This window comes from Chironomus tepperi, unplaced genomic scaffold (genome assembly GCF_022539635.2).
Source record: "Chironomus tepperi strain 1889 unplaced genomic scaffold, CSIRO-AGI_Ctep_v1 contig_376, whole genome shotgun sequence".
NCBI lineage: Eukaryota > Metazoa > Arthropoda > Insecta > Diptera > Chironomidae > Chironomus > Chironomus tepperi.
Window position 1 is genome coordinate 2,411,265 of NW_027226498.1, and position 14,223 is coordinate 2,425,487.

General features: G+C 28.8%; 1 protein-coding gene across 1 annotated transcript in view; it reads left to right on the top strand.

Annotated features, from left to right (window-relative positions):
- Nucleotides 1–2,306: 2,306 nt before the first annotated feature.
- The window catches only part of LOC139096138 (homeobox protein homothorax-like), a 77,089-nt gene continuing 65,172 nt past the window's right edge, over nt 2,307–14,223 (top strand). The window contains exon 1 of the mRNA XM_070647788.1: nt 2,307–2,340. Coding sequence (XP_070503889.1) covers nt 2,322–2,340 — 19 coding nt within the window. The 5' untranslated portion in view covers nt 2,307–2,321. The remainder of the gene's footprint in view (nt 2,341–14,223) is intronic.

Consider the following 14,223-nt stretch of genomic DNA (forward strand, 5'->3'; position numbering starts at 1 on the left):
CTCTGTATTTTTCTTATGCTTCATATCAAAGATATGTTCTCTGTGTAGTATATATATTGAATATACATACCGGCAAAAATAAAAGGCAAACACGGCACACAACATTTATATTTCATATATTGATACAGTTTTTCCATTCTTGCTTCCCATATTTTTCCATCTCACTCAGGCTTATACTGTACACAATATCTTATGTGTATGGCAAGCGCAAAAATAAATTAATAAATGCCTGTCACCCTTAATTTGTTTCTTGTACAATTTTCAGTATTTTCTTTCCTTCTAATCCCTCTCTCACTGCCTTCACTCAACAGTAACGTACATTGGAAATGTAATAAGAAACGCAAAAAAAAACAAGGATGATGCCTTAGATTACAGTTTTATATGAAATACAAACAATAACAAGATGAAAATTGTAACAACAAAAAGATCTGAATTAATAATAAATTATTTTTCTTTTCCTTCAACATAACACATAACATACAACATATACGAAGCTTAAAAGTTTTATTTATATGCCTCACACATTACTTTTATTTCTCATCATCTTGTTCCTCTAATATGTATGATTGAATAAAATCAATAAATTTACAAGCAATGAAGATATTTTCCTCCATTTTTTTGTTCATTTCATTTGGCACATTAATTTATGATAAGGATGACAATGAAATTTACCCAAAAACTGATTTATTGGTTGAATGTTGTGATATCTCATTCTTTTTTTGCTGGTTTACTGGATGTTTTTTTGTTGTCTTCTTCTGTATTCATGTTCATGTTCTGTAAAATCAAGATATAATCATATGTTCCTTGTATAAAATAGTTTTATGAATCTTGTGACATTAAAACCTTATCCCCATCATAGCCTTTCATGGCAATAAAGTTGGCAATAACATTTCTTGCAGTTAATTAACATGATTTCATCAACCTTGATTTCGCGTGTTGTAAGGTTCATACAGTTTGACAAAACATTTGTAAATCCACTGTTTTTTTAAGAATCCCACTGACCTGCCACGTCCAAGCGATTAATAATCATTTTAAGTGCGGGTCTCTCCATTCAATTAGGAAGATTTAAATTAATTTGAGAAATTCCTTGCCATGTGTATGAATCCCGTTAATTCCCAAGAAAAAAAAAATCAATAAACAAAGACACTAATGAAAAAAAATTCTTTCATTATCAAATTTATAACTTCCACAATGAATGCCATTGATACACAAGCCACAAGCATTAAATTCCTCATTGAACAACACAACAAGACTTTATGAAAAATACATTAGCAAATTTTTTTATCAGAAAATGTCTTTGGTCATTTGTATGATGTATGAAAAAGCTAAATGGCAGAGAGCAAATGGTGAAAAAAAAAGATATTCCTAATAACGTCCATAAAAAATTATTTCTTATGTTTCATTTCTGAAAAAAGGCACAAAAAAATTACAAAATACTAAATGGCAACATTGTTAGCGAAACTATCAGTGCCATTGAAATTTCCATTATGAAAAATTTCGCATTATAAATAATCTTATGATAATCATACATGCTTAACTATTATTTTTTTCCACACGCGGTTTATTGTTATTGCCAACTATTTTCTTTATACCTAATCCAATGCCAAAAGTGTTAAAAAAGAATTCAAATTAAATTTTCATATATATGTGCCTCATTATTGCTTTAATTATTTATGTTCTGAGGTTTGTGTTTTCTTTTTCTTTTCGCCTAACAATTCAGTCAGCTTTATGGTGAAGAAATTTTTAATAGACACACTATCTAATAGTTGTGCTGTATAGCGATAGAAACAGAATGAAAAAAAAAGTAATTAAAAAAATTAGTAATTTTTTTGCGTTGAAATAAAAAGAAGGTATATAAACTTTATTTTACACAATATGTGTTAACACTCGCGAGCTATAACGGCTATAGAATAGCTGGAAAATTGCTGAATAAATACTTAACATTCATAAGTGGAATATATCTCATATAGTTATGCGATTTATTTTCCATTAAACTTCGCACCTCTATTTTATTGAAATTTTTTTTTTAAATAATTAGTTTACTATAATTAAGTGGATATATTCACATTGAAAATGTAGGAAGAAGAAGAAGTTGTGGAGAAGCAGGAAAAGAGAATTCTTTTCAAGCCATTGAAGGGTTAACAACCTTCAGAGCATTTCTTGTGTAAAAGCACATATACCTTCTGCGGTTTTCACAAGAAATAGCAAAATGATCATTCTGTTCGGTGCATGAGACACCGACAAACCGACCATCCGACACAAGACAGACCAACATCAACACCGATGAAAAATTATAAATCGTGCTCGTTATCAATTTCAACATGATAATTGAATTAATCGGTAAATCCTTTGTACGTGTACATCAATTTATATTCTTTAAGTATCGGAATTTATCTATTAGATAAATACCTCAGTTAATATGATTAAACTATAATAAAAATATCTCCGTGTGAACTTTTTTCCAATGTGATAACGCAGGCATGTCTTTATCAGAGACAATTTTTACGATCAGCAATTATAAATGGATAAAAAAAATTCTCACAGTCAAATATTTAGCTGAAAAAAATACATATTTTAAACATGAAAGTAGAGTAGGAGGAATTAGGAATTTGTCTATGATATCAGTGGATAATAAAGATTTTTATGATTTGTCGATATGAGCTGTAGCAACAACAAAACACTCTGGGTGTCTTAAAGATACAAGTAGATCGTAAAAAAGCTCACCCTAATATATATTCTTGAGGAGATGTCGATGAGATGATGATGATGATGATTCTGTCTGTATTTATATTTCACGAGCATATCAAACAAACGATTCTGAAATGATGAAGAGAAAGAGAAGTCGTAAAAATGTTTATGACTTTTGGGTTTCTTTTTATTTCTTTTGATTCTCTCTGCACTGTGTGTTTGTTATTATTATATCCATTGAATTTTGAGGGAGCACATAATCAATTTACTCCTTTTATATGCGACGGATCGTCAAATGGTAAAGAATGGAAAGAATCATTATATAATTATCGCTATAATGTTTTTGGAAATGAGGAGGGAAAGAGAAAGAAAGAAAGAGACAAGCAGAACATTTGGCATTTGCCACCACAAAATCAAGGTCGTAAAATAAAAAATAAACAAATTTATTGTTTTTTCTCTACTGCTGCTTCCCCCGACCACTCAATTCTCATTGCCATTTTTTCATATCTTTCTCTACATGCTCATGTACATATATGATCTTTCTGGATTGGATTAAATCTTTTCTCGGTTTCTTTTTAATGGTCGCATCATACCTGCATCGCCGCGGTGGAAATAAATTTTTCTTATTTCTCCATAAATTTGATGATTGCCTTTTTTTTCTTCTTTTCATTCCTTTTTGTCTAGATACAAAAAAATAATATAATATCGAAATATATTTTTGGGTATGAGAATTAAAGAAATGATTTAATCACATGCATATACAGTCCACATACAAGATATAAATTTTTTAATCGACATGAATAATTTGACACTTTGAAAATATTGGAAATCTCCGAAAAAAAACCAGCCTGATCTCAAATTTATTTATTTTTTTTATTTTTGTCTCTAATTGGTTACACTGTATGGCACTGTCTGTGAACTTGGGCAGCTGATAGTAATTTTTATTATTGTAGTATTTTTTTAACATCTCTCGCACGTATATTAACGTTTTTCGAAGTAGAGGCGTTTAGAAACCAATAAAAATAAACGAGAATAAAATGAACACCATTTATGGCACTGCTTATTTCGATTTTTCCTCATCATAAATTGACAAACTAATTTTTCTCTACAAATAGTTTCTTCAAAAAAGGGAAGTTAACTCTCGATTATGCTCAAAATGGAGCAAGTATTTCCTATTTAGATAGTAATTAAAGCAAAAATTACCCGATCGGTAGAAATTATTCATTGTAGTCCAATGGCTGCCATTTGTTATCCGAGTGTCGATGTTAATATTAACTATCATAATGTGGCAGCCAAGAAAAAATTGTGTCGATCGGGTTAAGCTCAATGCAATCGTGTAATTGTTTGATCTACATTGTTTTCTAGTGTATATCCCTTGACTACTTTTTGCATAAAAACCAATCTTGGTACTCGTTGAACATACATATTTATCGTGTTTGTTTTACTAAAATGTACTGGAATGTGCGCGTTTAATGCTCACGTAAATGGATAGTTACAAAATCCAACAACATTTTTTATGTGCGAAGCAATTAATGAGTAAATTTTTTCCAAATCATTTAGCCGCTTTTAATTATTAATTAGTGAAATTGAAAAAAAAAGCGATAGAAATTTCACAAAAAAAATTCTCATATTGAGAAAGAAAATAAAGAAGTATTAATAAATAAGAAGAAACACTCTAAAATTGTTGTGTGTATAATATTTTGGTGATGGTGCGATTAGTGAAATGAATTGGGTTGGGATCGGGTCTTGTCATTAAGCATTAATGGGATAATAATACATTTTAGACGAATAACATTTTTCTGTGCTGTGTTGTGTGTTGGACAATCAAGTAATGAATGTTAAAAACTTTTTATAGCATATAATTTTTTGGGAGGCTCCGAACGCAACAGAATATGAGAGTGAGGAAGAACACAACAAATACGGAAAGTGAGTGAGGAGATAATAAAAACAATTTTCATATTATCGTTTTATGGCTATTTAAATTTTCAATCTAAATTAGCAAGAAACAAAAAAAAAGAACTTCATGAGGGATGAGCACTTATTAAGTGAGCAATTCTAGCCTAATATCCATTGTTCTTTCTTGTCGACTTTATTTTATTTTAATTCTATATTTATTTTCGCTTCGTTAAATCTTCAAAGTGGGCAATAATTAGAAAATAATTTTCATTTCTCTCCATCTTCCTTACTCACTCATTGTTTTATTATTATAGAGAGAGGAGCATGACATGACTATATCAATTGTACAATTGCATTTCATTATTGCCATGGAATATAATTTTTCTTATACTTTTTTGTGTTAATTTAATCTCATTTTTATGATAATGTGCCGCGTGTCGAAGAGCGGAGATGAGAAAATTGTATATAATTAAGAAAATTAAGGGAAGTATTAGATAGAAACACGACATTGATTCTTTGTGCTATTTGTGAAAATGTTTTTGCTCTCATCCACTTGTGTTAATAAGCATTTTAATTTTATTAAGCAATTCTCATTGTCCTTTTATTATCGTTCTTGGACAATTAAGTTGTTGGAAGGGAATTTTAATCGAATTTCGGTCAAGTAGGTTTCAAATGAATGATTTTAAATGCTTAAACATTAGGACGAGTTATTCAGTAGTTTTTTCCAGACCTGATTGTCTAAAATTGCATATCCATGTACAAGTAAACCTTTCAAACAATAATTCCATTAAATACAATTCATCCAATCTTCTATAATTCAAACGTTATGAATACTTACCTTATAAAGATCTTGTAATTCCTATTCTCACTAATGTGCGTATTGAACATTATCTTTTTCCTCTCAATTCTAAAGAATTTTAATATTTCTATCATCTTCAATCGTCGGCCTTGCCACTTCAAATGTATTAAGTATAAATGGAGTCTTCATGTCTAACGTCATGAAATCTACATGAATTATTAATTTATTTCTTATGTCATAAATACACGCAATTAGAAATGTTATTATTCATATGGCTTGTTTGAAAGAGCAATCACGTCAATTATTTATTTTTTTCTACATTACTTAATCAGTTCAAATGATTTTGAAGAAGAAGTTTCAATAAACAAGATTTTTTTCTTCCTTCCTTTTTCACTTTCTTATTAAAATACATTTTTTTGTTCGTTCTTATCAGCATCGAAAGATTAAATTGAAAAATTCAAAGTTTACGGCGTATTTTAATATGACTTTAATGAGTATTTAAAATACCATAATATTAATTTTTTAATGATATAATAATAAAATTGATAACCTCTTCATGTTATGGTCATAGCACATGAAGCAACCGAAAAAAATTATATGAAATGTATTTACGAATTTAATCCAAAAATAAACTACAAGATTAATAAAATTAAGAGTCGAGAAATCTTGATTTGCTAACAAAAACAGATGATTATACTCATAATTCTTGCATATTCATCAACATCATCATTGTCGTTGTACATGTAAGACTTTTTTTTATGATTTTCATATTAAATATTGCATAAAATTAACATTTTTATATCCTCACATACAACAACAATCGTTCTCGTTTATTTTAATTTTAAAGAACAATCTTAAAGAATTTTTTATGTGCGATTTTTTAATTGCTTTGAATAATTGTGGATTGTAAGTTTATAGCGCATTTTTACTGATTTAAATCCCAACCAGTTATAAGCAATTGTCTACGACATAAAAAAATTGTTTTTCCCTCGTGCATCGTGCAAACATCCTGCCACAAAATCGTGCATTTTGTACGTTCTAATTTTCAAGCAATTACTTTAAGAATATAATCGCAAGACAGTCATTAAAGCAGAACATAACAGCACAAAAAAAGTGTTCCTAAAATCTCTTAGTGATCGCATTAATTTCTTGCATAATTATAAAAATAAAATTGCATAACGTTATTATTGCCACTCATTCATTCCTATTCATACATTTTCTTTTTTTTAAGTTCTTGATGCATTTAAATAAATTGATTTTTCGACACATTGCATCATGGCTTTAATGAAAATGAAAATGTATTACATGAAGAATAATGTGAACTATGCAATTTATTGACGATCTCAATTAATATTAAAAACTTAATGCTTATAATTTTTCTTCTTTCTTGTTTATTTACAGATGGTAAGTGCTTAAGTAATTGCAATTGGAGCAAAAATGATGAGCGTCCCATTATTCTTATTCTCTTCAACTCTCTGACATTTATCATAAAAAATTATATATATGATGAGGAGTTACACGTATGTATATGAGAAATAAATTGAAAATTCTTTCATCGGCTACTGTACCGTGCATTTATGTCGTGTAAAAATTTTGTAAATTTCGGATGACGGTGATGATGCAACAGCATTTATAATTAATATTTATTTTCGATATCATCTGTTATCATCTACATGTGCCGATACATTCATCAGCTACTGGAACAAAATAATACGTGACCGTTACCGCCTTCTCTAATAAAATCAATTTCTTATTCCATCATCAAGCTATATTATTCATATCTGCACCTTGTCTCATCACAAAACATGCGATCGCTTCTTTATTTTTATTTTTGGGTAGTTTCAATAATATGATTGAGATGCAATTCCGTCATGACGGCCGATCCGAAATAAAAATTGATTGCTTTTTATGTCCAAAAATTAAGTTTGAGATGAAATACCATAGAAAAAAAACGAGAACAAATGATGAAGGCACGACGGTGATGAAACAAAAAATATTAAAACAGAGATGCACACAACATTAATCTCTTATCATAAGAAAATCTTTATTAAGCTTTTATACAAAATTAAAATTTATTTATTTTCATTCACTCACTCAATTTAAAAGCGGAGCAGGACGAAGAAGCGCTTTATTTAAGTTGAAAGATTAATAAATTATTTACCGTGTGTAAATTAATCAACTTATTATTAAACAATTAAATCGTCACTTAAAAGACGTTTATTTCACCTCTTGTCGTTATAAATCATTATTTAACTTCTTCCCATAATTCATCATTATCAAACGGCCAGAAAAAAATGTGTTTATGTGCTCACATATAAGAGAAGTCAGTCGTAAGAAAAATAAAACCATGTATATGTTTTATAAAAAGAAATTACTACTACTTTATAACTATGCTATTTGCACAACACTTGATGAGACTTGATTAATTTATGTTTTGATGGCTTTAAAGTAAAATTAAGTTATGAATGAGACTTTAACTCAAACCAAAAAAAATGTTTCATTTATAAATTAATCATCATAACATTCTTAACAACCCCAATAAATTTCTTCAATTACGGGCGGAATAAAGTTTTCTCTTTGTGCAATATTTAATGCAATTCCAAGGAAATGAGTTGATGACAAAAAGTTTTCATTTGAGGCTCTGTTTTAGGAAGATTGAAAGTCATGAGAAATACTATACCGAGAGACACAAATAAAGAAGGCTCCGCCACGGAACTTTAAAGCCTCCACTAAACTTCCTTGTGGTTGCAAAATTTAGACGGCTTCTATTTGATGTTAACATGTAAAAGAGGTTCAGCGGAATCTTTATAGTTCCATAGCAGAGACTTCTTCATTTGTGTCGCTCGGATATAACAACGAAATGATTGCCATAATTATGATAATGCCGAATTAATTTTGACAGGAAGACTAGAAAAAATATTGAAATGAATAAATTAAAATTCTAAAATCTTTTTATCTGGCTTGATTCGATCCATCTGACAAATGTGCGGATGGAAGTATAAGAATTCCATTTAATAATCTACTTAAATCACTCTTGTTTTTTGATTTAAATGCTAATCATGTATTTCTCAACTAAAGTGATACAATTTGAATAAATTTTGATTCCTGATGTCTATTCCCGATCGGCACAAATTGAAATGTTGCCACCACGGCGACGACTCGGTCGTATACTTAAAGCCAAGTGGCTGCCACTTGGCGAAAACAACCGAATTTGCCAAGTGGCAGCCACTTGGCTTTAAGTATACGACCGAGTCGTCGCCGTGGTGGCAACATTTCAATTTGTGCCGATCGGGATTACTGGAAATAAGTAGTATGCCAGAAACAGACACCTAAACGGAAATTTTAGATTCAAATATTTTCAGTAAAGAAGCCAGAAATGAATTCTTAATTTGACATCCAAAAAACTTAATTAGCACAGATAAATCTTCCTAAAGTTTCAATAGCAAAAAAATGGTTTTGACTAAATGTCAAGTGCTAATGCATATGCAAAATACTGTCGTGACTAGCATAATTAACTTTAATTCTTTAAACAAAAAACTTCATAATTAAAAACTTTAATCATCCATGATAAAAGCCATTTTTAAAACAATAATCATCCAGAAAATTAAAATTTTATTTTTAGAACTTCATTTAAATAAAGTATGAAATGGCATTGAACATTAACTAACTAACTATTCGATATTCGCTGATTTCGAGTGAGAATAAATGAAATCCATTAGCGTGATGATGTAACCGAAGTGACACAATATGATTTATAAAATACATTTGATTAATAGTAATCGAAGCTTTTAATCGTCATGATGGAATCTAAAACGTGAAGGCTTTGAATTTTTTATGAAGTCGATGAAATAATTCTAATTATTTCTGAATTTTTTTTTTGTTGTTTGTCTGGCTTTGTGAATTTTATTTAAATTTATTGAGATTGAACTTTGAAATTCAAATCGATTTACATTTCTGGATCTATACAAGATTTGTTTTTTGAATACTTAATTCTAAATGTTACTTGTACTTTTGAAAAATCTATAGACATCCAAATGCATTTTAAATATATTCAGAGCGTTCTCGCCAAAATTTCTTTAATTGAAAATTAAAAATTCGATTCTCATCGTTGGGAAATCCAAACTTTTTCATTGAAAAAAGACATCCTCCCTTCAAAAAGAAATTGAAGGACAGAATGAATATGATTATTATTTCACATCATACACAAACAATTTTTCCTTCTCTTTATATATTCAGAACAGCTTTAAGAAAATCTCTTTTATATCTCTCTTATTTGTCGTCCATTTTTACAAGCATTTCATTCTATCTCCATAGACTTTCTTCTTTTATTCCTCCTAAATATAATGTAGTACAACTTCCGAAAGTTATTTTCTTTCTTGTCTTCTTCTTTATTTTTTGATGAATGATGCAATAATTTTTAGAGATTTATCAAATCCACAGAGGCATAAAGCAGACAAATAAATAAAATAGCAATGATTGAATGAATGAATTTTAGTTGAATACATATCAATTATTATAGTATATAGTCATGATTGAGTTAAACGAGCATTTAAAGAGTAACACACAACACAGCACAAAAAGCACTTTTTTGAGCAGCATTAACATGTGTATCCTGTCTTCAGAGAACAAAAAAAAGCAGCAGAGATGAGGAAAAAGAAGTCAGAAGAAGCAAAGAAAAGAAAAACTTTAAAGCTTGTATTGTGTTCGATAATTGATTGAAATATAATCGAAATTAATGTGGTTAATGGCAATTATTAAGAAAACCGTTTACAAGTCGAATATTTTTTTTAAAATATATTTCTCATAGACTTGATGCGGGAACGAGGAGGAAAAAAAAAATATTAAAATGAAGAAAAGACGATGATGATGAATAATCAGACGGCATATTAAAGAATCTTATAAGTAAAATGAGTGAGTGAAAGAGATAGACAATGAGATCATCAATTATAATCATCAACATGACAATGAAATACAATAATAACAGTCTAGTAATTTCACTTTTATTATTGGAAAACATTTTGTTTGTTTAGTGAATGGAATTCTTATGAATTTATTTTCAAGTTCATTTTTGGCCTCGTCATAACCTAATCGAGAACTTTATATCATTTCCTCACTTCCATTTTTATTTCCATTCAATTAAAAACATATGATTTTGACAGATTGTGACCCATGAAAGAAAATCGATAAGTTCAACTCACTTTACTCATTATTTATTTTTACTGCTGCTTGCTGCCATTGCTCTGTGTGTTTATGTATTTATATATATATACACAATCTACACAATATTTATTTGCCAAAAGCTTTAACTCTGAATGGAGATGGATGGCTTTTAGTCTGTGAAAAAATGTTGTTTTCTCTTCCATTGCCACCATAGAATTTAGTTTAGGTCTCGTACACAACAATGGCTCATTCTATGAGGGGATATTTTATACAAAATAGAGAAAGAGAGAAAACGCATGTTTAATATTATTGATTTTGAATTATGAAAATATACATATTTATATATATTTGTGCATATAAATATAATTGAAAATCGATTTTTCATGTTTTTCGTGTACGACTTGCAAGCCTTTCAATGATATTTCATTTGATTGTCGTTCTATCTATCTATCAACGGATTAGCTAGATTTTAATGAAAAGTTTTATTAAATTGATATACGAAATGAGAAAAGGCACAACATGCATACTATCTCAAAATATTTCTATACACTCTGTGAATGTCAATTGAATCTGGAAAATATTTTTTTCCATATATTTTGTGTGCTGTCTTTATTTCAACTTGATACTAAAATATTGAATAGGAGATAAAATGCAAATTATTATAAAGCAAATATTGAGATGAATGCATATACACTCAGTATAATTCACAACTTTATTTATTTATCTATATTCATTGCTGATCATAATGCAAAGACACTTTTCACTCGCCTCAGAGTATGTCAATTATTTGTAGCAACGATATTTAAAATTTTCTCATATTTTGCCAATTTCTGGTCATTTGGACAGTCATTTAGAGGCGCAATTTATACAAATAATTGATTAGGATTTTTAATTATTTCTCTCTTCTGAAAATGAAGAAAAAAATCTTTTACATATTCAATAACATGAAATTGAGAAGAAGAAACCACAGTAAGGCATGCAGACAACAGCAGACAAACAAGCAAAAGGCAAAAAAAAAGATTCTTTAACAAATCTCATGTTCAAAGAAGCGACGTTTTGGGATTCTTGAAATATTTCCATCGAAAACGATCGATTCATCTGCTGTAGAATAATTATTTAAATTTGAATAAGATCATCAAGATTGAGAATATGCATGGACGACCCAAGAATATATATATATATATATTTTTAATAAAAATGAAATGAAAGAGACGAGAAGGAGAGCATAACGAAATAACAAAATAAAAAAAAAAATTATAAATTTTTTTAAACAATCTAAAACCTGTTCCGATTAACTCAAAAGAAGGGAGTATAAATCGACAAGTTCGAGATGAGAAAGAGAAGGAATGAAGACAAAAAATATAAGTATATTTATATGTGCTACAAGATACATATCGTGAATCGATGAAAAAATCATTAAATGTTATTTTAGTGAGTTTTTCCACTTAGCGTCAAAGAAATCTCTTTTCTTCTTCTATCTTTTTCTATTGATTCCCATCTAATCTTCCTATCTATCAACTATACACAGTGGTAAATTAAGAGACAGCAAACATTAAGAAAAGTATTGAATAGAAAATGAAATTAAAGAGAATAGATTAGAAGATCATGTTGAAGATATTTAGGAGCTGATGTTGATAATGTTTTTAAATTGATCATTTCGAACACACAAAAAAGTCCAAAAGATTTACTATTATATCTTTTTAGCGAAGGAAATATCGTATGATGAAGAAAAATAAAACTAATGAATGTATGTGAAATTGAGATTTTTGAACTCGTCGCTGGTGATTCAGAATATTTTAATTAAGAAGAAAGATTGCAGTGTCTACATTTCTTTCAAAATACAGACTCGCCATTAAGAGCTAGAAATTGCAAGATTTTTAACTCGATAATATTGATTAGGGTCTTTTGAAAATCTGAATGACATTTGAATTATTTTAGTTATGGCTATATAACACAAAGTTTATACAGATTTATCAAAATATACATTAATATGTTGATTTGATGAGTGAATAGGCTACTAAAAATAATTTGCATACGATTTCTTTTTTATAAATCGATTAATCTTAATTTATTGTCTGTTTCAAATGCGTATTCAAGTAAAATTATGATTTTAGTTTATAATTTAGTATTGCATCATTGCAGCAATTAAATTTACATGTTTATCTTTTTTATATATTTTAATGGTCATATCGAAATTCCATCAATGAAAAAAATCACGTTAAAAAATCAAGTTGAAAACATTCTTAATTATAAACTGATATTTTAAAGATTAAAAAAACGTTTAAAATAATTAATTTCCATCGATTCCTCATAATTTAATTCTAATTTTTAATTCAAAACATTCTATAATGTATTCTGAAGGAACACAAAGATGAGAAAAAGATTCATTTTAAAACATAGAATAAATTAACTAAGAAATATTCCCATCTAAGTAGAAAAATATCATTAATGTAGTTATCCATACCACTTTATGACGTGACGTGTTTAACGGAGACATTGAAAATTAATTTTTATGCTAGAGGAAAATTGAAAATTATGCCAATGTGGAAAGTCAGTGAAAATTTTCATTTACAATATGAATATAGGCAGTGAACGTTTAAAAATTGTCTGAATATTATCACCTAAAGGCAAAGGCATGTAAATGAGAAATAGAAAAGGGAAGGCAAAGCGGCAGTAGTCAGAAAACCTCAAAAGAGCGCAAAAATGGAAAAGTACTCTATAAAATTTGAATAAAACTGCAATAAATGTTATCAGATTTGCTCATGGATGCCTACCACACTCGTAGTATTCAAAATTCTCATTGTTGATTCCATATAAATGTACAAAGACATCAGGAGATGGTTTAATTTCCACTAGTGACGTCATTAACCCTTTTGAGGTTTATAATCAGAAAGGATCTTATTGAAAAAATTGAGGGAGGTTAAAAAATGAGGGATCAAAAAATTTAAAAGAATATAAAAGCCATTATCATTCACATAATAATGCCATTTGAGGCAAGAAAAGTGCATTTCCACACTAAGGATAAGGATAAAAAACGAAGAAAAAATTGAAATTGTATTTCACTTTAATTTTCTTTAATGTTATGTTTAAATGTAGATATACATTCAGATATCTCCACACTCCTTCTCTCTCACTCTCACCCTTCAGTATCATGACTAAAGCGCAATGACATGGCAGAATTTTTTTTCTATGTGAATAAATGTGAATCTTCAACCCCCAAAAGAAAGAAAAAAAAGGAAAAGAACGAAAAAAAACATTACATTGATGGGTTTTATTTTTTGTTTTGTTGGAACTGATAACAGCCAGAACAACCATTTCCATTTTCGGTTGGGAGCATTTCCATGATATTAAGGGAGAAAAGAACAGTGAGCAGACTTAAAACGGAGAAAAGATCCATTCTATTGGCAATAAAGGCAAATATAAAAATTATTTGATACTAAAATTATAGCTTAATGTTCAACTTAGATATTTGCTTTAGATATATACACATACAACCACTCTCTACCGAACATTACACAAAAATTAAGGTTTTTCCTTCCATTGGATTCACTGCTGTTTTCTACTAAAAAAAACGTTATACTTAAATAGTTATTTAAATAGAATCTAAAGCAATACCCTTAGTAATATTCTCTCTCATACATTGCTTTATAATAAGATAGAATGTAAGTGAGTAGTAGTAG